At 44.8% G+C, this 19,656-nt stretch overlaps 2 protein-coding genes across 3 annotated transcripts; one reads left to right on the forward strand and one right to left on the reverse strand.

Moving 5' to 3' along the window:
- The first annotated feature begins 666 nt into the window (after positions 1-666).
- On the forward strand, positions 667-9,649 carry LOC106583338 (dnaJ homolog subfamily C member 14). The gene is made up of 7 exons (XM_014167419.2): positions 667-983; positions 1,599-3,160; positions 3,450-3,556; positions 4,111-4,230; positions 4,458-4,618; positions 5,070-5,175; positions 5,989-9,649. The coding sequence occupies exons 2-7, from the start codon at positions 1,859-1,861 to the stop codon at positions 6,308-6,310; spliced, it is 2,118 nt and encodes a 705-aa protein (XP_014022894.1). The 5' UTR covers positions 667-983; positions 1,599-1,858; the 3' UTR covers positions 6,311-9,649.
- Positions 9,501-18,946, reverse strand: LOC106583335 (inositol polyphosphate 1-phosphatase). Of its 2 annotated transcripts, XM_014167415.2 has the most exons (7): positions 18,631-18,946; positions 16,192-16,264; positions 15,694-15,915; positions 15,471-15,531; positions 15,085-15,291; positions 11,940-12,108; positions 9,501-11,538 (listed from the first exon to the last, which is right to left on the reverse strand). In XM_014167415.2, the coding sequence occupies exons 3-7, from the start codon at positions 15,895-15,897 to the stop codon at positions 11,034-11,036; spliced, it is 1,146 nt and encodes a 381-aa protein (XP_014022890.2). In that variant the 5' UTR covers positions 15,898-15,915; positions 16,192-16,264; positions 18,631-18,946; the 3' UTR covers positions 9,501-11,033. The 2 variants fall into 2 exon arrangements, with proteins under 2 accessions (XP_014022890.2, XP_014022891.2); XM_014167416.2 differs by lacking the exon at positions 16,192-16,264.
- Positions 18,947-19,656: the final 710 nt, after the last annotated feature.

Genomic DNA, 19,656 nt, shown 5'->3' on the forward strand with positions numbered 1-19,656 from the left:
TTCTGCCCTTTTCTGTCCATATAAACACATGGATGGGTGGAAGAGGCAAGGTAGGGAAGGAGCAAGGAAGGAGGCCGTGGTCAAAGAAAATCCCCTGTCTGCCTGCCTGCCTGTCTTGATTGACAAGTCCCCTGGAGAGTGAGCTGTGCCCCTGCCGGTTTTGGGCCCCTCTTTCCTCCCCCAGACCTCACCCCTCTGCAGCGGAGAGCCCCAGTTGATATTGCAGCCGCCCACACAAACTACTTGCACACACAAACACACACACTCCTTGAGGAACACACAGCATCCGGAATGGGCAGAAATAGGCTAGAGAATGCAATGCATCCGGGGAGTGTGTAGGTGGGTGGAGAAGGCAGACATGAGAGAGTGGATGGTGTTTGAGAGTAGGAAAAAGTGACTGCATGATATACATGTTTACATTGTTGAATAAACAATGACTTGTTTTGTTAAAATAGGAAGTAAGCCAGACAATAGTTTGCCTTTTACAATTCTAGTTTTTTTTATTATTATTTAGTTATTAGGCCTAGGCTTCTTGAAGATAATACAATTGTAGACCCATGTAATTGTTTTGATATAAAGAGGAACCTGGTGATTAACGTTACATTCAGTGGCCAATAAAAGTTCATTCGGAACATTTCTGCCTCAAATTTGTTCTGGCAAGGATAGGGTTAATACAGCGGAAACGAGGTTGTGGTTTGTTTCCCTCGGAAGTGAAAAATAGTAAGACAAACAACAAGGACAGCGTTAGCCAAGAACAAAATAAGAAAAAAATAATATTTGAATTAGGAGAAAGAACACACTCTACAAATACAGGATAAGAATACTTTGTATTCACAATTCAATAACTAAATGTTCTTTCTACGAGAAGAATTGATCAGTTTGCCACATTTGGTCATTTTATAGGAGCGACGCTAACGTTACAGGGCTGAAGCTAGCCTACATTGTGTCATTAATCTTGCCTTCCTTTTTTACGGAAGAGAAAGGTGAGTTGCGTTGGTTGTCATCTTTCCCAATGTTATTCCAGTCAGTGTTAGCAGTCAAATAGCTAAAATAACATTGTCAACAATCCACCGTTAATATTATTACAATTACATTAGCTAGATAGCTATATACGAACAAACTAATGTTGTAAACTAGTTAGCGTTTTAGCTACGAGACAGCTAGCTATTCGTCTCGAGACAGTTAGTCATTTTGTTCGCAACGGTGACGACATAATTTATTCGCTAGAACCTAACATTGCCCCAACTATCCTCTGATATCCCGACCCAGTCATTTCTTGTAGAATAAATTAATTGCATTTCTATATAGCTAGCTAGTGCAACTGCTGATAACCAGATGGCTAGCTAAAGAGTTTGGTTTATCTTTTCAAAATGTCGGCGCTGCGGATCAGCTCGTTGAGTGGATATTGTGGTCATCAAATAGGAAATATTGCCAATAACATGTTAGAACTTTGACAACAACAACGATTAATGCAGAAACTCCACATCCCGTTTGATTTCACTTTTCGGAGAACTTTAGATTAGACCCCTAGTTCTGGTGCTTGGGAAAGTGAACGTGTTACAGGGAGGCTAATGTTTAAACTTGCTGTCTCTCCACAGGCAAGAACCAGATACAAGATGAGGCCAGTCGGGTCCAAGGATTGTAACGATTGATCCTTGATTCAATGTCTGCATTTGGTAGGGTACCTAGGACAATGATGCCTGCCATTGCAGTATTATTCAGCTGTCCTTGTCTGACTCTTTGGCCCTGCTGAGGTGTGGTGTCGGAGAAGGTGCGGTCAGTGAGAATGGATCAAGGCCCCAACCTGACATGACACTGGATACTTTTTTGGAACTTTAATCAAGAGACTGGAAGGAAGATGGAGAAAGAGGTGGCTGAGAGGGAGGTCGAGATGAAGGGAGAGACATGGACTGTAGAGGCAACTGAGGAGAGTCCTGAAGAGCTGCCCTCAGGTGTTCCTCTCCTCCCATCTTCAACCGCCATGCCCGACCAGTGGGAAGTCAGAGGAGATGAGGAGGAAACTCAACAACCAGTTCCCAATAAGGACATGACTGACTATATCAAAGTTACCCCTCAGGATATCCAATCCCCAGTCAACCAGGAGGACTCGGAAGATGTAGAAGCAGAGGATTGTGGGATTGCAGAGGACAATGAGGTCTCTCTAAGACAGGAGGGGGTGGAGCATGTGGAGAGAGAAGGAAATGAGGAGACAGAGGGTGGAGATGAAGAGGAGAGTGGAGGCGGAGGGAAGGAGCCAAGCATAAACGGGGAGTCAGGCTGGAGGAACTCAGGGGCCGGAGGGAGGAGAGGCCGGTCCCGGAACAGCGGAGGAGGAGGGGGGGCAGCCTCGGAGCAAAACACTCAGGCTACATCATCATCCTCGTCCTCCTACCTCCCTAAAGGTTCCCTGTCGTCGGGTGGCGGTAGGCACAAGCAGACCCGGAGGCGCAACCACCACCATCAACAGGGCCGGGGCCGGCGGCGGACGGGCACTCAGCTGGCCTTGGCCTTCAGGGAGCTGCTGTCGGAGTCGCTCAGCCCCTGGTGCATCTCCTGCATCCACATGGTGGTGGAGGTCATTGTCACCATGACCCACCGATGCGGGGTGGCCGTGGAGGTCGGAGGGGTGGCCATCTACGACCTGGGCTCACAGATGCTCAACAAGGTCACTGATGTGCCGGGGATGAAGGCAGATGCCCGACGCGTGCTGGAGAGGGCGAGGTGCGCCGGGGCGGTCCTGGTGGATAAGAGTGTTCGGTTGGTGAAATGGGTCAGGAAGGCCTCCCTAACCTGCTTCGGCCTCCTCTGTGCCGTGGTGCTGCTGGGGTTCCAGTGGGCCCGGTTCACGCTGGTCCAGCTGGGCGGGGAGAGGGCCCAGCGGTGGTGGACGGCCATGCAGGACTCCAGGGTATGGAGGAGGGTGGCTTCGCTGGTGGAGAGGGTCAGCAGCTGGTTCAGGAGGAGAGCCAGCCAGGTGCCCCCCTTCACCCCGGATTCTCCTGGTGGAGCATGCAGATACCAGCCTGGGAAGGAGCTGGAGAGACTGCTGGCGCTGGCTCAAGTCCCTGAGGAGGAGCTGGACCCTTTTACAGTGCTGGGGGTGGAGGCCCACGCCACTGAAGCTGAGCTAAAGAGGGCCTACAGACAGCTGGCTGTCCAGGTGAGTTTACGGGTGCAATGAGATGTGCATTATATCTTTTGAATACATGTGTATAATAAAAATGTGTGGATTTCATCAAATGGAGAGTGTAGCGATTATAGTCAAACACAAGCCAAAGCAGTTTTGCACTTGGCTGTGCATGGCTGCATGCATCTTTTTTTTTTATATCCACAATATAAAATGTAATCAGAAAATGACTAGAAGTAGTCTCTTCCTTAGTTTTTCTCTCTTACATCATGTTTTCTGCTCTGCCCTTCTGTTTGTCTTTCTTTTTTCCTTCCCTTCTCAGGTCCATCCAGACAAGAACAAGCACCCGCGCGCTGGGGAGGCCTTTAAGGTGCTGAGGGCTGCCTGGGACATCGTCAGTAACCCAGAGACACGGCGGGAATATGAGCTGTGAGTAGAAGACACACAAGCTACTGGACCAGTACTTATATCAAATGCAAGAAACCATGATCACATGACTTCACCTTTAACAAAAACATCTGAAGTTAGAACTCAGGCCTCTCACAAAAGGATTACAGATGGAGAAGCATTCCTTAACTGTGGTCCTTAGATTACATTTACATTTTAGTCATTTAGCAGACGCTCTTATCCAGAGCGACTTACAGTAGTGAATGCATACATTTCATACATTTTTTCCCCCGTACTGGTCCCCCGTGGGAATCGAACCCACAACCCTGGCGTTGCAAACACCATGCTCTACCAACTGAGCCACACGGGACCTTAGCATGTTATAGTCAATTTAAAGGCCTGTGGGATGTTTAGTTTAGTTCCTCAGTAACCCAGACACATGGAGAGAATACGTGATATGAGTAGAAGGCACACAAACTGGACTATTACTTAATTCAAATGCAGTAAACTGTGATCAAATGACTGCACTGAAGGCCGGTGGGATGTTTGATGTAGTTGATATGGCTTTGACTTTTGTTTCCCTGCTCCTCCCTCAGGAAGCGCATGGCGAAGACGGAACTTTCCAAGTCGATGAATGAGTTCCTCACCAAACTGCAGGATGACCTGAAGGAAGCTATGAACACTATGATGTGCACCAAGTGTGAGGGCAAGCACAGGTACATCACTGACTGAATTAATATCTGTAATATTTGAATGTATTAATAATATCTGTATCATACTTTTATAACCAGACTATTGTGAAAGTGAGGGATTGCAATAGTAATATAATTTACCTACCCTGACTACTCCCAATCACTAAAATTGTATTCGTACATTTTGCTGCTTACAAAATAATTACTTACATACAAAAAGCACAGGCCCTGACTCCTCCCTGTGTGTGCAGGAGGTTTGAGATGGACCGGGAGCCTGAGGAGGCTCGGTTCTGTGCAGAGTGTAACAGACGCCACAGCGCCGAGGAGGGAGACCTGTGGGCCGAGTCCAGCATGCTGGGCCTACGCATCACATACTTCGCCTGCATGGATGGCAAGGTCTACGACATCACAGGTACTGGCTTGACTATGACAGTTTTTGAGAGCATCAAAACTGTAATGCATTGTGGGTACATTTTGACTGACTGATCTAAAAATAACATTGAAAAGTTATTTATGCTGCACGGTGATTTGTAGATCAGTCAGTCTGCAATCGCCACTGTCGAACAAGCCCATTGCTTTGACAAGCTGTGTAATGACACCCACATGGATAGTTAGGCTCTCATCTATGCTAATGCAATACTTCTTTATGTATTGACTTAATGATGTTTCTGTTTCATCTGTAAACTAAAAGCACTCTTAACAAGTCAACTGACAGGCTCAAGAGCTCTACAACTAAATTGAATTCTAAGCTGCTAAATAATGTTAAGACACCTAAAGTCAGACTGACTATTTCTCCTCCTTGCCGCTTGCTTCAGTATTGTCACATTGATTAATTTGTCACCTTTTCCGCTCCCACCTTTCAGAGTGGGCCGGCTGCCAGAGGATAGGCATCTCTCCAGACACACACCGCGTTCCCTACCACATCTCCTTCGGATCCAAGAACAACAGCAACTCCACGCAGCGCCACAGGTAGGTCCCAGGGCACTGAGGGTTGCATTCCAATCTAATTCTCCTCCTGAAGTTTGCGCTCGTTAACTACTCCACACGAATGTAAAATGATTGTGTTGGTGTATGCATGGGCTAGAGGGAGTTTCCATATACCAGTCATATCCTTTCAAATCCATGAAAGGAAGGGAACAAGTGCATATTTCGTGAGAAAGGAGAGATTATTGGGACACAACCTAGGTGCTATGTGACCAACCGTCTAAAAGACCACAGAGGCCTAAATTAGATTGTTCTCTGAAATGCCATTACGCTCTGGTCAGTGCAGGTGCTCCTGCATGTGAAAGAGTTACATATTTATGGACAGAGATGAGTTTTGGAGCTCCAGATTATCAAGCATCTCTGATGCTTGTGAATGATGCCTCCTCTTGGCCAAGGCAAAAGAGAGAACAATCTCAATGTGACTTGCATCATAGTTAACTATAGGCTAGATCAGGGATGGGGGTGGGTCCACAAAAAATTTGAACTCATTATGAGAGGCCGCAGTTGCTCGCGGGTCTGTGTACCCACATGAGACTCCGACTGAGTTACTTTTTTGGGAGGGGGGGGGGGATTGATCCAAGGCCATTCGGCCCACGTGCCCCCGGTTGCCCATCCCTGGTGGGCTAGATGGAAATAGAATGAATGTAACAGAATGAAAGGCTATCCAAGGCTCTGATGGTTTTTTGTTTGTCCTGTGAATGAAACTCAGACACAGAGTGCTCCTTTTTCTTGATTTTCCTGGAGTCACCCGTTGAATGTTTTATTTTTTTTATATAACTGTCCTTTCATGATCTCCAGGACACCTCCAGGCCCAGAGCACTCTCCTCCAGGCCCGACCAACCCTGCTGACCTGCAGGACTTTTTCAACCGCATCTTCCAGGGGGGACCTCCCCCTGATATGGCTGCCAACGGGGGTTTCTTTCCCTCAGGACCGCCCCCCCATCACCCCTCTGGTGCTGGACCGGGACCTAGTGGACCTTTCTCCCCTCCTCCACCTCAGACTGGCTTCTTCATGCCTCCTGGAGGGCCCCGGCCAGAGCCCAGCGAGACGTGGGCTGAGAGCGGAGGCAAACCTCCGCCCCGCAGGAAGAAGAAGGTCCGCAAGCCCTTCCAGAGGTGAGAGCGGCCATTGTTGTGACACATTGTAGCAACACAGGGACACTCTACACATGGCCATGTCTGTCTCTCTTGCTTGTCTGTCAGCGAGCCCGGACCTCCCCTTACTGTACATGAGTCGAAGGATCACTCGAACTCAGGAAGATTCACACTGGTCGGGGCTACCACACGAATCAATGACTGACAACACATAGGTCCCAAGCCAGAGATGAGACTGGACCATGTATAAGAAGAAGAAACTAACTCAGTTTAAGTATATTTGGGGTAAGGAGGTGGCAGTATTTTTTGCTTCTCCCTCATTTGTTTTCTTTGATGAAACAGCTGTAGCCATGCCACTGAAATCACAAGCCCTTTTTGCTTATAATGCAAACACAATTCCTTAGGTCTTACTTTCCTGCACAATTCTGCATACACGATTGCATCATTACATGCCATTGGACTCTTTTAGTCCTTGAGACTTTTGTGATACATTTTTGGGGATATGGTAATGTAATATTGCTTCAGGTCTGTGTGCATTTGTGTTTGAGAGGGACACGGCTAGAAGAAGCCAATCAGAATTGATTAATTTCTGAATTTAACTGCTCAAGCTGAATCCTGGGAGAAGACTGTCTCCAGTGAGAGGGCTCCTCTGCCTGTTACTGCTTGTACACACCCTTCCTTCCGCCTGTTGCCTTCTTTGATAAATTGTTAGGTTATCATTTGAGCAACTGCTTTTCTGCCATTTTTATTGCTTTGAATGAAGTTAGATCGAAAGTTTGTCACTAATTTATATTGGGAAATAGGTTTGTGGGGAATGCTTTTGCACCTGAATTAGAGTGCAAGTATGCTCCCTGCCAAACATAGATACATTGCTCGTTGAACATCTTATTCCAAAATCATTGGCAATAATATGGAGTTGGTCCCCCCTTTGCTGTTATAACAGCCTCCACTCTTTCACTAGATGTTGGAACATTGCTGCGGGGACTTGCTTCCATTCAGCCACAAGCATTAGTTAGGTCGGGCACTGATGTTGGGTGATGGCCTGTTGCCTGTTGCTGATGTTGGCCTGGCTCGCAGTCTGCGTTCCTATTCATCCCAAGATGTTGGATGGGGTTGAGGTCGGGGCTCTGTGCAGGCCAGTCAAGTTCTTCCACACCGATCTCGACAAACCATTTCTGAATGGGCCTCGCTTTGTGCACGGGGGCATTGTCATGCTGAAAAAGGAAAGGGCCTTCCCCAAACTGTTGCCACAAAGTTGGAAGCACAGAATCGTCTAGAATGTCATTGTATGCTGAAGTGTTAAATTTCCCTTCACTGGAACTAAGCGGCCTAGCCCGAACCATGAAAAAGAGCCTCGGGCCATTATTCCTCCTCCACCTTTACAGTTGCCACTATGCATTCGGGTAGGTAGCGTTGGCAGATGATGAAGTGATTGGCGTTGCTTCCGGAGGTAGTTTGGAACTTGATAGTGAGTGTTGCAACCATGTTGCTATGTGCTTCAACACTCGGCAGTCCCATTCTGTGAGCTTGTGTGGCCTACCACTTTGTGGCTGAGCCGTTGTTGCTCCTAGATGTTTCCACTTCACAATCACAGCACTTACAGTTGACCGGGGCAGCTCTAGCAGGGCAAAAATTTGGCAAACTGACTTGTTGGAAAGGTGGCATCCTATGATGGTGCCATGTTGAAAGTCGCTGAGCGCTATAGTACGGGCCATTCTACTGCCAATGGCTATGTGCTTGATTTCATACACCCCATAACAACGGGTGTGGCTGAAATTGCCGAATCCATTCATTTGAAAAGGCATCCACATACTCTTGGCCATGTAGTGTATCAACTCTGTCTAGCTACAGTGAATACTGTATGTTTAATCTGTCTCTCAACACATTGAAGCCAACTTAGAATCACTTTGAGGCATCAGAGGTTAGCAGGTTCACATTCAAATCAAGGCGGTTATACTGTGAGTCAAGGACCTAGGCTATTTACTGCTTGCAGTCCCTAAGTATTGGTGTGAAACATCAGTGTTCAGTTGATTTCAGATGGATGGATTTCAGATGGATGAATGGACTTTCTTTGTTTGTTTTGTGAGTTATGTGGATTAAATTCCATCTTCAAGTTCCGACTCTCACAAGACAGGAGAATGCTGGATAATTCCAATGGAGCAGAAACCAGGGGACCTGTCTAGAAGGCATCATGTCGTTCCTGTGGCTCAAGAGAATGTCAAGATGCAATCCGCCCTCGAATTGCATCTTGACACCCTTTAAGATTGGAGGTGACTGAACTTCCATTGAGAACACAACGACTGTAGCAGTGTACAATATTGTTATCAGAGATTACTCTTTGGCAGATACTTACCAACAATTTAAAGGTTGATTGAATGACAGGGGAACTGAATATCAAGACTAACAGTCCTACCACCACTTTTTATTTCAAAGAAAAGCTACCACTGCCCTCTTTCGCCCCTTTCTCATTAGTCAGTATGCTCCAGATTGAAGAGGGATAGTATTCAGATCTCTAACAATCTGTCTGTACTCATTATGGTAAATCATTGTGTTTTTCCTGTGGAGATACAGTATTGGAAATAAATGTGGTGAATGTTGATAATCTAATTCCTTTTATAAGCCACAGGACTAGCTAGGTTCCAGTGAAGGAGATAAAACATTCAAACATCAATAGGTCTGATTCCATATTTATCAATCACCCCAGAGTAGGAGTGCTGATCTAGGTTCAGGCCTTTCCATGTAATCTTATTCATTAGGATCAAAAAGGCTAAACTGATCCTAGATTAGTACTCCTACTCTGAGACACTTTATGAATATGTTCCATTTTACCTTTTGATTTGTGTTATTATGTGGATGTTGGGAGATGTGTTGTAGCTTTGATTTAAAGGGCCTAGGTCCCTTGTTGCACATGTTTATTTGTTCTCCTTTTAGTGAAAAAGGTTTTCAGTGCAATTGTCCACTTGCTTTTTATTTTTTTATGGAGGTATTGGAGGTTTAATTTAATCTCAGTTTTAGTCTGAATTATCAGTACTGTCAATGTTTAGATACCCTAGTTGACTTGAGAATGTATGGCTTAAGTAGCAGTCTAAAGCGGCAAGTCAACTAAGGGCTCCCACTGTGGAAGAAGAGCCAATATCGCAGATTATAATTTGTTGTTGAGATATTATTAAACAGTATATGCAAAAAAATAAATGTTGCAAAAAATCTGACAATCATCAGGGTTAAATGTGCGGAGCACTTGCATTTTTAGTTTTTTGGGGTAGGAGAGTGAGTTTGCTGGCAAGAGTTTTACAATTGTGAAACATCAGTGTTCAGTTGATTTTCCTTTTCTCTGGATTTCATAGTAAAGTTGTTTTCAGATGGATGAATGGACTTTCATTGTTTTGTGGATTGAATTCCGTCTTCAAATTCTGACTCTCACAAGACAGGAGAATGCTGGATAATTCCAATGGAGCAGAAACCAGGGGACCTGCTAATGGCACTTCTGGAGTACACTCATGAAATGGCGTTTTACAATACACACATTTTAAACTTACAGTAGATCAAACCAGTCTTTATACACATGTGGTCCACAACAGACCTGAGTGGTTGTCATGCTTTTCTGATGGAAGGCCATAGACAGCAACATTAAGTAATGACAACCACTTTGGACCGCATCCCAATAGATTATTGGGTGTGCCAAAGAAGTGGTGCAAGTGATAGTTGTGGAAAATAATAAAAATGAATCTCCACACCACCCTCTTGGTACAGGACAGGTGGACTTATGTTGAACAAACTGTAACTCATTTTATTCTATAAATGGAGTACCTGACTGGGTTTAAATATCTCTGAATTCTGCTATATCTCCAGAAATCCACTAACCTGGCTATGTGACAGTTCCCCTCCTTTCCTTCAAAAGGGGTTTAACCCTTAATTTACAGTAAATGAACACTAGCCCCCGTTTCATTGTTGATTGCTGAACCTCGTGTTTTTCAATCCTCTGCCCTGATTTATCCTAAGTCATACAGCTAGAGCTATGGAAACAGTGTAAAATGCACCTCTTTTCCATAAAAGGCATTTTCTGGGCCGCTGCAGATTCCCAGAAGCCAGCTTATTTGAGTCCTCTCCGCTCTCGCCTCTCACACACACACACACACACACACACCATTAGTGCTTCTGTCAAGGGGGGACACTTGGGATATTTACTATGTCTCCCTGTCCCACTATACTTCAACTAGGCCATCAAGTAATATTCAGGTAAGTCCAGCAGAGATCCTTAAACAATCAAAAGCAGGGTTATTGCCATGTGCCACATTTTGGTATGACTGAGACAAAAAGCATGTTTCAGCTACGCAGTGTGAGCTACTGTTCCCTGAACCATGCTTGTTCCCGTTCATACCAGTCTCTCGATTCTGATTATCTTGCTTTGGAATAAGTTTTACTTAAACAGCACTCTGGTCTTTCCTGAAGTTAGATTTGTTTGCCACCAACACGCTTCCTGTCAAGGAGAAAACCAGTAACTGTAAAAGTTAGAGGCAGCTTAATCTTCTACAAAACACCTTTAACATACCAGCTACTGTAGATACATTAACATGTTTACATTCCTTACTATATATTTACATATACATCTAGCTTTTACAAGATAACTTTGACAGCATAGTAAATTAAAAAAAACACAGCTCCTCCAAAAATGGACATATTAAGCAGCACGTCCCTATAAGCAATGATACAGCTACTTGTGCCCTTCACCATAAACAATGCCTCTTCCTTTAAAACTTGCCCTTCAGCTCCCCAATAACCCTATGAAGCATTTGACAGTCTAGGTAGGCCACCAGGCCACCCTGGTTGGCCCAGCGGTCTGCCCCAGGGCTCTCTGAGAGGGATTGGTGGTAGGTCAGTTCCCCCTGGTCATGGTGCCCCCCCTCACAGTGGCCGAAGCGGAGGCACTCTTTAAGGTCCAGCATCCCCCCACCCAGTGCAAGAAGCAGGGCATGGGGTCCGCAGGAGTCCCACTTGAAGGTGCTGCCCTCGGAGAGGACGTAGACGTCAGCTAGGCCCAGGATCACACACAGGATCTTGTATCCGGCCCCCGAGGCGTACATCAGCCTGTCAGGCCCACACAGAGGGGCCAAGGCCTCCTTCACCGCCTGCTTCTCACTGGAGCTCAGCACCACCGATAGTCCTGGACACTGTGCAGGTCTGTCTTTAGGTCGGAGCACTGAGCAGGCTTTGACGCTCCCACATGACACACCCCAGAAATGCTTCCCCTTCCAGCTGCAACAAATATGCACATCACATCAACCAAATGTCATTAAACGAAGCTTAGTTGGTGAGGACTGAGCATTACTGAGTATGTTATTTCTGTGTTAGATGGTGTTAACTCTTTTTCTATTTAAATTCAGTAAATGGATTGAAAATAGTAATTGCAAATGAAAATACCTTTTCCAATACTTAAATTGGGGGGGAAATGTTTAATTTATTCGATAACTTAAATAGCATTTACCCTAACCCTGGTGTCAAAATGATTGCTGTTCTGGTTCTAGAGTCAAATCCAATTGTATTTGTCACATGCTTTGTACAGGTGTAGACTAACAGTGAAATGCTTAAATACAAGCCCTTCCCAACAATTCAGAGAGAAAGAAAATAGATAAATAATAGAAAAGTAAGAGTCTCACCCCGTTGGGTCTTTGTGGTTGAAGGGCTGGTTGATGACCCCTATGACGGGTTCCCCAGTGGCGCGGAGGTATACCCCGATCAGGACCAGGGCACACTGCAGACCTGAAGGACAGAGACAGCCCTCCACCACCACCTCCTCGCGACCCTCAATGTACTGGCTAGTGGCATCTGAACGACAACCAAACACATAGAAACAACTTACACTATATATACACAAAAGTATGTGGACACCCCTTCAAATGAGTGGATTCAGTGATTTCAGCCACACCTGTTGCCGATAGGTGTATAAAGACGAGCACTGAACAGCTCACTGATTTTCAACGTCGCCTACAGGGTTGAAAACTGGGGGGTTGGATTGCTACTGGCTGTAAGAGAACGAGTGAAGCGCGTTTGGCGCAATACTGTCTGTATCCAAGGCTCAGCCAATCGTTCACTTAACAACAGAATGCAGCACGCGACTGAACTAGTTTACTAGTTACAGCATCCGCGCGCTCTGGGAAGTCAGCTTGCTAGTTAGAGCAGCGCGTCCCCTGAACGATAACGAAGAGGTAACGTTAGGTGAGAAGCCTGACCACGGAGACGGGTGAGAAGGTGATGAAGCGTACTTCATGAGCTGTAACCGAAGAACTACTGACATTTGGAAAGTTTGAGGTGAGGGAGAAAGTGTGGTGGAACAAGCATTCGCATTGTTAAGTATCTTGTTAGCTGGATCGAATTCTCCGTTAGCTAGCCAGAGAAATGTTGAGCACAATTAGCCAACTTATCTGATAAAATAATTGAGTTTATGGTGTGAAAATTAGCTTGCTAAGAAAATCAGACAGCTAACGTTACAACATCAGATGAGCTAACATTAGTAGCCTAGTGGTTAGAGCGTTGGGCCAGTAACCTAAAGGTTGCTAGATTGAATCCCCGAGCTGACAAGGTAGAAATGTCGTTCTGCCCCTGAACAAGGCAGTTAACCACATACTGTAGAGGGAAAACATTTAGTTAACTGATAGTGGTTAGTTCGTTAACATTTCACAAAGGATCCAGTTAGCAACGAACGCGTTATAGCTTGAGGAATGCCAATGAGTCGTATACCAGTTAATACTATAGCGAATTGGATATATATATATATATATAACATTTTTATTTTATTTAACTAGGCAAGTCAGTTAAGAACCAACTCTTATTTACAATGACAGCCTAGGACCAGAATTAGGTGAAAATGAGGCGTTTCTTGTTAAACGTGTGGATTCAGGGATCAAGTGTAGCTGGAGCTGGGCCTGGCTTAAACTGGATGCCACTATAGAGGTGAAAGGAACACCACACTTTCCCTGTCCACAGGCAGAAAGTGTACAATGTAATGTGCAGTGTAGCCCAAATATATTGCTGTTGTGTTGAACTTGACAGTAACACGTGAGGGAGATTCTACATTTTTTTCTCAGTGAAAGTTATTTTTGCACACGTGTAGCCTTGTGCACTTGATCGACGTCTATAGTGGCGATAATAGAGCAAAAATAGAATGCCTGTTTGTTTCATTTTATTTCTACTTTAAGATGTTTGTTCCCTCAAGTACAATATTTGTGTGTGGCCACAAGCGTTCTATTATAAAGGCTGTCATGGCTAACTGCAATATTAGTGTATTGTTTTTTTCTCAAGACGAGTGTCATTTGCAGTAAAGTCTAGGCAACAAATAACATTGGATTGCTTTCTTTACATTTTTTAGCTGTGAGTTAGGTTCACATTAACCACTTTATTTTACACACAGAGACTGATCATGTAGATCATATTCTTTGTTTAATTAGTTAACCTGCATTTCCTCCTAGCAGTGATTGTTTTGCATGTTTCAGAGAAAAAAATAAAAAGTGTCACCTTTTTTGAGCCCTCAGCAGTTTGCATCCCATGCACCTAGGATGCCACCTTTCCAACAAGTCAGTTCATCAAATTTCTGCCCTGCTAGAGCTGCCCCGGCCAACTGTAAGTGCTTTTATTGGGAAGTGGACACGTCTAGGAGCAACAATGGCTCAGCTGCGAAGTGGTAGACCACACAAGTTCACCGAACGGTACAGCCGCATAATGAAGCGTGTAAAAATTGTCTGTCCTCGGTTGCAACACTCACTACCGAGTTCCAAACTGCCTCTGGAAGCAACGTCAGCACAATAACTGTTCGTCGGGAGCTTCATGAAATGGATTTCCATGGCCATGCAGCCGCACACAAGCCTAAGATCACCATGCACAATGCCAAGTGCCGGCTGGAGGGGTGTAAAGCTCGCCACCATTGGAGTCTGGAACATTGGAAACGCGTTCTCTGGAGTGATGAATCACACTTCACGATCTGGCAGTCCAATGGACAAATCTGGGTTTGGCGGATGCCAGGGGAACGCTACCTGCTCCAATGCATAGTGCCAACTGTATAGTTTGGTGGAGAAGGAATAATGGTCTGGGGCTGTTTTTCATGGTTCAGGCTAGGCCCCTTAGTTCCAGTGACAGGAAATCTTAACGCTACAGCATACAATGACATAGTACACGATTCTGTGTTTCCAACTTTGTGGCAACAGTTTTGGGAAGTCCTTTCCTGTTTCAGCATAACAATGCTCCCGTGCACAAAGTGAGTTCCATACAGAAATGGTTTGTTGAGATCGGTGTGGAAGAACTTGACTGGCATACACAGAGCCCTGACCTCAACTCCATTGAGATTAATTGGAACGCCGACTGTCCTCCAGGCCTAATCGCACAACATCAGTGCCCGACCTCAGTAATGCTCTTGTGGCTGAATGGAAGTAAGTCCCCGACGCAATGTTCCAACATCTAGTGGAAAGCCTTCCCAGAAGAGCGGAGGCTGTTATAGCAGCAAAGAGGGGACCAACTCCATATTAATGCCCATGATTTTGGAATGAGATGTTCGACAAGCAGATGCCCACATACTTTTGGTCATGTAGTGTATGTACAATTAATATGTGAATAAACAGTCTTAAAAGGACAAGGAAAAATCCCTACCCTGGAATTTGTGTAGTATTTACACCACACAATAAGTGGATCTGCTCAGTGATCACACAATCCTTCTAACATTATCCATAATATCATTCCAAGTCTATGAAGATAACAAATCTATGAAGATAACAAATCGGGTTTTTAAAATAGTGACTCCTGGTCAGGTATTACCGATGGGGTCAATCCAGATGCCCAGGTCAGAGGGGTTGAGGGGTATGTGGAGGTCGTCTGTGCCCGTGTCTGTGAGTGTGAGCGTAGCGTCCTGGTGGATGGCACACGCCAGGAGAGTCGCCGCCATCTGGTCCCCGTCCAGCACCGTGGCCAGCAACGCAGCCGTCTCCTTCTCTGTCCCACACACTGTGACTACCACACTCTCACCTGGGACGCACGCATGAACACACACAGAGCCAACAGGTAGTCGACAAGTCCAGTGTTATAAAGAAATTTGATGGTATAGTGGAATTGTTGCTCTTACCTATCTGTGTAGTAAGTAACACTGTTATTACCCAAGTAGCTGTATATGTATAATAGTAATTGTGGATGCTGTTTCTACTAACCTAGTCCATTTTCAAACTTGTTAGACTCCTCTCCTTGTATATGGTCAATCATTTCGGGAAACTAAGGTAAAACAGGATAAAACCAGTGGAGGGGTTTGGGTTGCCAAAAACATTTTATCATACTAGAGAGGGATATGACACAAATCCTTCAGAGGCTTGCCTGGATTTCAGACATGAAACGATCCTCATCATAATAACATGAGAAGCGTTTTGGTTCCTGTACCTGAGCTCCAACATCATGGCGGATCATCTCTTGGATTACCACATCGGCCAGCGTCTTGAAGTCCTGGACAAACTTCTTGTTCTTGTCCACCCCAGTCTTCTCCTGGACCAGCAGCTGGAAGAGAGGGGCCTCCTGCCTGCACACGCGGGCCACGTTGGCCGCCTTCTCTGCCACACACAGCAGCAGCTTCAGCAGATCAGCCATACCTGACTGACACCTGACCTGAGAGAGAGAGAGGGTTAACACATTAAATACCTACGTGTAGGCTAGAGGGTCCTTAGATAGTACCTTAGATATGGGGTCAGCATTTTTGGAAGAGGGTGTTTTCCCAAAAACATGTTGTGCCACGGCGTGGCTGAACTGAGGGGTTACAAAAATATATATATTTTTTTGCCACAGCATAGTAGTAGGCCATAGCTTCTCTCAATGGGGAAAGGATCTTGAAGATGTCAAAGACTAACTCTGTAGGGGTTATAATGAAGCAATTGACTGAATTACCTGGGGAGGTCTACTCTGGGTCCACGCCTAATTATAGCCTCTCAAATGATGAAACCAGGACATCTCTACGTGACTGCAAAGGAAAAGAATGACCCCATTTAATAAGAAATAACCTAACCTGTTTAATGAAACCACACACTCTATCCACATGCAAACTGTATCCACATACAAAAACTTCAAAAGAAGTCCAGTAGCCTAAAACTGATCTTTCTGGTTCCTCTCCTCACTGCTGTAAGTCAAAACAATCTATGGCATTTGGGAAAGTTGAGGCAGCTGTATGGTTGCCCCATTGGGTATTTTTGTACAGCCAGTGTTTCTCTGGTTATGGCCCTGCTAACAAGTTGTTTGAAGACAAACAATTCAAGAGTTACACTGATTACAATCTTCTTCAAATATGACTAGAGTGCACGGTCAAGAATAGGCTACTAACACAGAGAACACAGTTTACTAACACAGAGAACTGCAAAAGTTTCCAGTGTGTATCAAGAATGGTCCACCACCCAAAGGACATCCAGCCAACTTGACACAACTGCAGGAAGCATTGGAGTCAACATGGGCCAGCATCCCTGTGGAATGCTTTCGACACCTTGTAGTTCATGCCCTGTCGAATTGAGGCTATTCTGGGGTTCTTAATGTTTAATACACTCACTGTAAATGCTAAATAATTTCAATTGTAATTGCGTCACCAGTCACTCAGTAATGTCTTACCTCCATCAGACCCCTTGACTTTTTTCACATTTTGTTACATTATAGCCTTATTCTAAAATGGGTTAAATTGTTTTTTTCCCCTCATCAATCTACACACAATACCCCAAAACAAAAACTTTTTTATTAAAAATAAGAAACTGAAATAACAAATTTACAAATATTCAGACCCTTTATTCAGTACTTTCTTGAAGCACCTTTGCTAGCGATTACAGCCTTGAGTCTTCTTGGGTATGACGCTACAAGCTTGGCACACCTATATTTGGGGAGTTTCTCCCATTCTTCTCTGCGTATCCTCAAGCTCTGTCGGGTTGGATGTGGGAGCATCGCTGCACAGTTATTTTCAGGTCTCTCCAGAGATGTTAGATCGGGTTCAAGTCCGGGCTCTGGCTGGGCCACTCAAGGACATTCAGAGACTTGTCCCAAAGCCACCCCTGCATTGTCTTGGCTGTGTACTTAGGGTCATTGTCCTGTTAGACTGGGGCAAACGTATACCTTCCAAGGTCCCGAGCAGGTTTTCATCAAGGATCTCTCTGTACTTTGCTCTGTTCACTTTCCCTCGATCCTGACTAGTCTCCTAGTCTCTGCCGCTGAAAAACATCCCCACAGCATGATTCTGCCACCACCATACTTGACCGTAGGGATGGTGCAACGTTTCCTCCAGACGTGACGCTTGGCATTCAGGCCAAAGAGTTCAAGCTTGGTTTCATCAGACCAGAGAACCTTGTTTCTCATGGTCTGAGTCTTTAGGTGCCTTTTGGCAAACTCCATGCAGGCTGTCATGTGCCTTTTACAGAGGAGTGGCTTCCGTCTGGTCACCACCATAAAGGCCTGATGGGTGGAGTGCTGCAGAGGTTGTTGTCCTTCTGGAAGGTTCTCCCATCTCCACAGAGGAACTCTGGAGCTCTATCAGAGTGACCATTGGCTTCTTGGTCACCTCCCTGACCAAGGCCCTTCTCCCCTGATTGCTCAGTTTTGCCAGGCAGCCAGCCAGCTCTAGGAAGTGCCTTGGTGGTTCCAAACTTCTTCCATTTAAGAATAACGAATGCCACTGTGTTCTTGGGGACCTTCAATGATGCATAAATGTTTTGATACTCTTCCCTAGATCTGTGCCTCGACACAATGTTGTCTTGGAGCTCTACGGCCAATTCCTTCGACATCATGGCTTGTTTTTTTGCTCTGACATGCACTGCCAACTGTGGGACCTTATATAGACAGGTGTGTGTGCCTTTCCAAATCATATCCAATCAATTGAATTTACCACAGGTGGACTCCAATCAAGTTGTAGAAATCTCAAGGATGATCAATGGAAACAGGATGCACCTGAGCTCAATTTCGAATCTCATGCAAAAGCTCTGTTTTTTTATTTTTAATACATTTGCAAAAATGTCTAAACCTGTTTTCGTTTAGTCATTATATGGTATTGTGTTTAGATCATGAGGAAAACATTGAATGTCATCAATTTTAGAATAAGGCTATAACAAAATGTGGAAAAGGTCAAGGGGTCTGAATACTTAACGAATATACTGTTGGCTACTGTACGTGCGCATATTTCACGCAGCTCTAGTTCTTTACCGTAATAGAAGAAAAAAAACGATCAATCCAGCCACTCCGCACTTGAGTAGATTATCTGATCTAGTAATTAAGCCAAAATGTCTTTATATTAAAATACTATCAACAGTGGATGCTACCTTAAGTAAAATATAAAAGCATTGTAGCTTATTCTACTCTTACCGGGAAAGGTTCCGGCGGATTCGTACTTTGGTCTTTTCTCGTCTATCGCCCTTCGAAGCTGGCCTGTCACGATCACTGCAAATGTTTCCTGTGTCAATGCACACAATATGGGGATTTCCTAAATGGGCGTGAGGCCGTGTAGGCTAGTCTACAATCGGCTACAAAAACAAATGCACTATGGGCAAAACTCCAATGTAGGGGATCTCAATTCCTTACTTCAGGGAAGGGGGTTGCCTACTCTTGTTTGATTACGTCGGTGCAGATGTTGCGTATGAGAAGGGCGGACGGAGGTGATTTTCCACTGAGCTCGCGAAGGCTTTTCCTGCGCAGACGAGGGCGGAGTTTAGAATGTAGCGCTTACAGTAGCCGACCAGTGTAGAGTTGTATGCTGCTACAATGTAACCTAATTTAGTAAGCGTAAAAGTAAGCACTGCTACAATGTAACAATTTGAACTTCAACACTTCTGGATCCGCCTACGGCGTAGTAGGCCTGTTTATTTCCTACAACATATAATTATTCTACATCCCCCAATACATTTCTCTATACATAGAAAGGTAAAAGGACTGGACAAAAGCTATGCAACACAACATTTAGAAGTCTGGGAGAAGAATAATCACTGCATCAATTCTAAATGCTCAATTCTAGGTTAATGCTTAATCCAAGGTAAAGGTGACCTATGCAGCAACATTCATGTAAACTCGCGGGATCAGGCGGCTTTGCGAGGCTGAAGGTGACCAAAACAAATGTTATCATGCAGTTGAAGTCGGAAGTTTTGTATTTGGCCTTAGCCAAATACATTTAAACTAAGTTTTCACAATTTCGGACATATAATCCTAGTCAAAATTCCTTGTTTTAGGTAAATTAGGATTACCACTTTATTTTAAGAATGTGAAATGTCAGGATAATAGTAGAGGGATTTATTTTAGCTTTATTTTCTTTCATCATATTCCCAGTGGGTCAGAAGTTTACATACACTCAATTAGTAGTTGCTAGCATTGCCTTTAAATTGTTTAACTTGGGTCAAA

Source organism: Salmo salar, chromosome ssa22 (assembly GCF_905237065.1).
Source record: "Salmo salar chromosome ssa22, Ssal_v3.1, whole genome shotgun sequence".
Classification (NCBI taxonomy): domain Eukaryota; kingdom Metazoa; phylum Chordata; class Actinopteri; order Salmoniformes; family Salmonidae; genus Salmo; species Salmo salar.

Coding starts and splice junctions, on each gene's coding strand:
- LOC106583335 (XM_014167416.2), bottom strand. CDS start 15,897: ATGGCTGATCTGCTGAAGCTGCTGCTGTGTGTGGCAGAGAAGGCGGCC. Junction 15,532..15,693: donor GCCATGATGTTGGAGCTCAG/GTACAGGAACCA, acceptor GTTTTACCTTAG/TTTCCCGAAATGATTGACCA. Junction 11,539..11,939: donor AACCACAAAGACCCAACGGG/GTGAGACTCTTA, acceptor TATTTGTTGCAG/CTGGAAGGGGAAGCATTTCT.
- LOC106583338 (XM_014167419.2), top strand. CDS start 1,859: ATGGAGAAAGAGGTGGCTGAGAGGGAGGTCGAGATGAAGGGAGAGACA. Junction 3,161..3,449: donor ACAGACAGCTGGCTGTCCAG/GTGAGTTTACGG, acceptor TTCCCTTCTCAG/GTCCATCCAGACAAGAACAA. Junction 5,176..5,988: donor AACTCCACGCAGCGCCACAG/GTAGGTCCCAGG, acceptor CATGATCTCCAG/GACACCTCCAGGCCCAGAGC.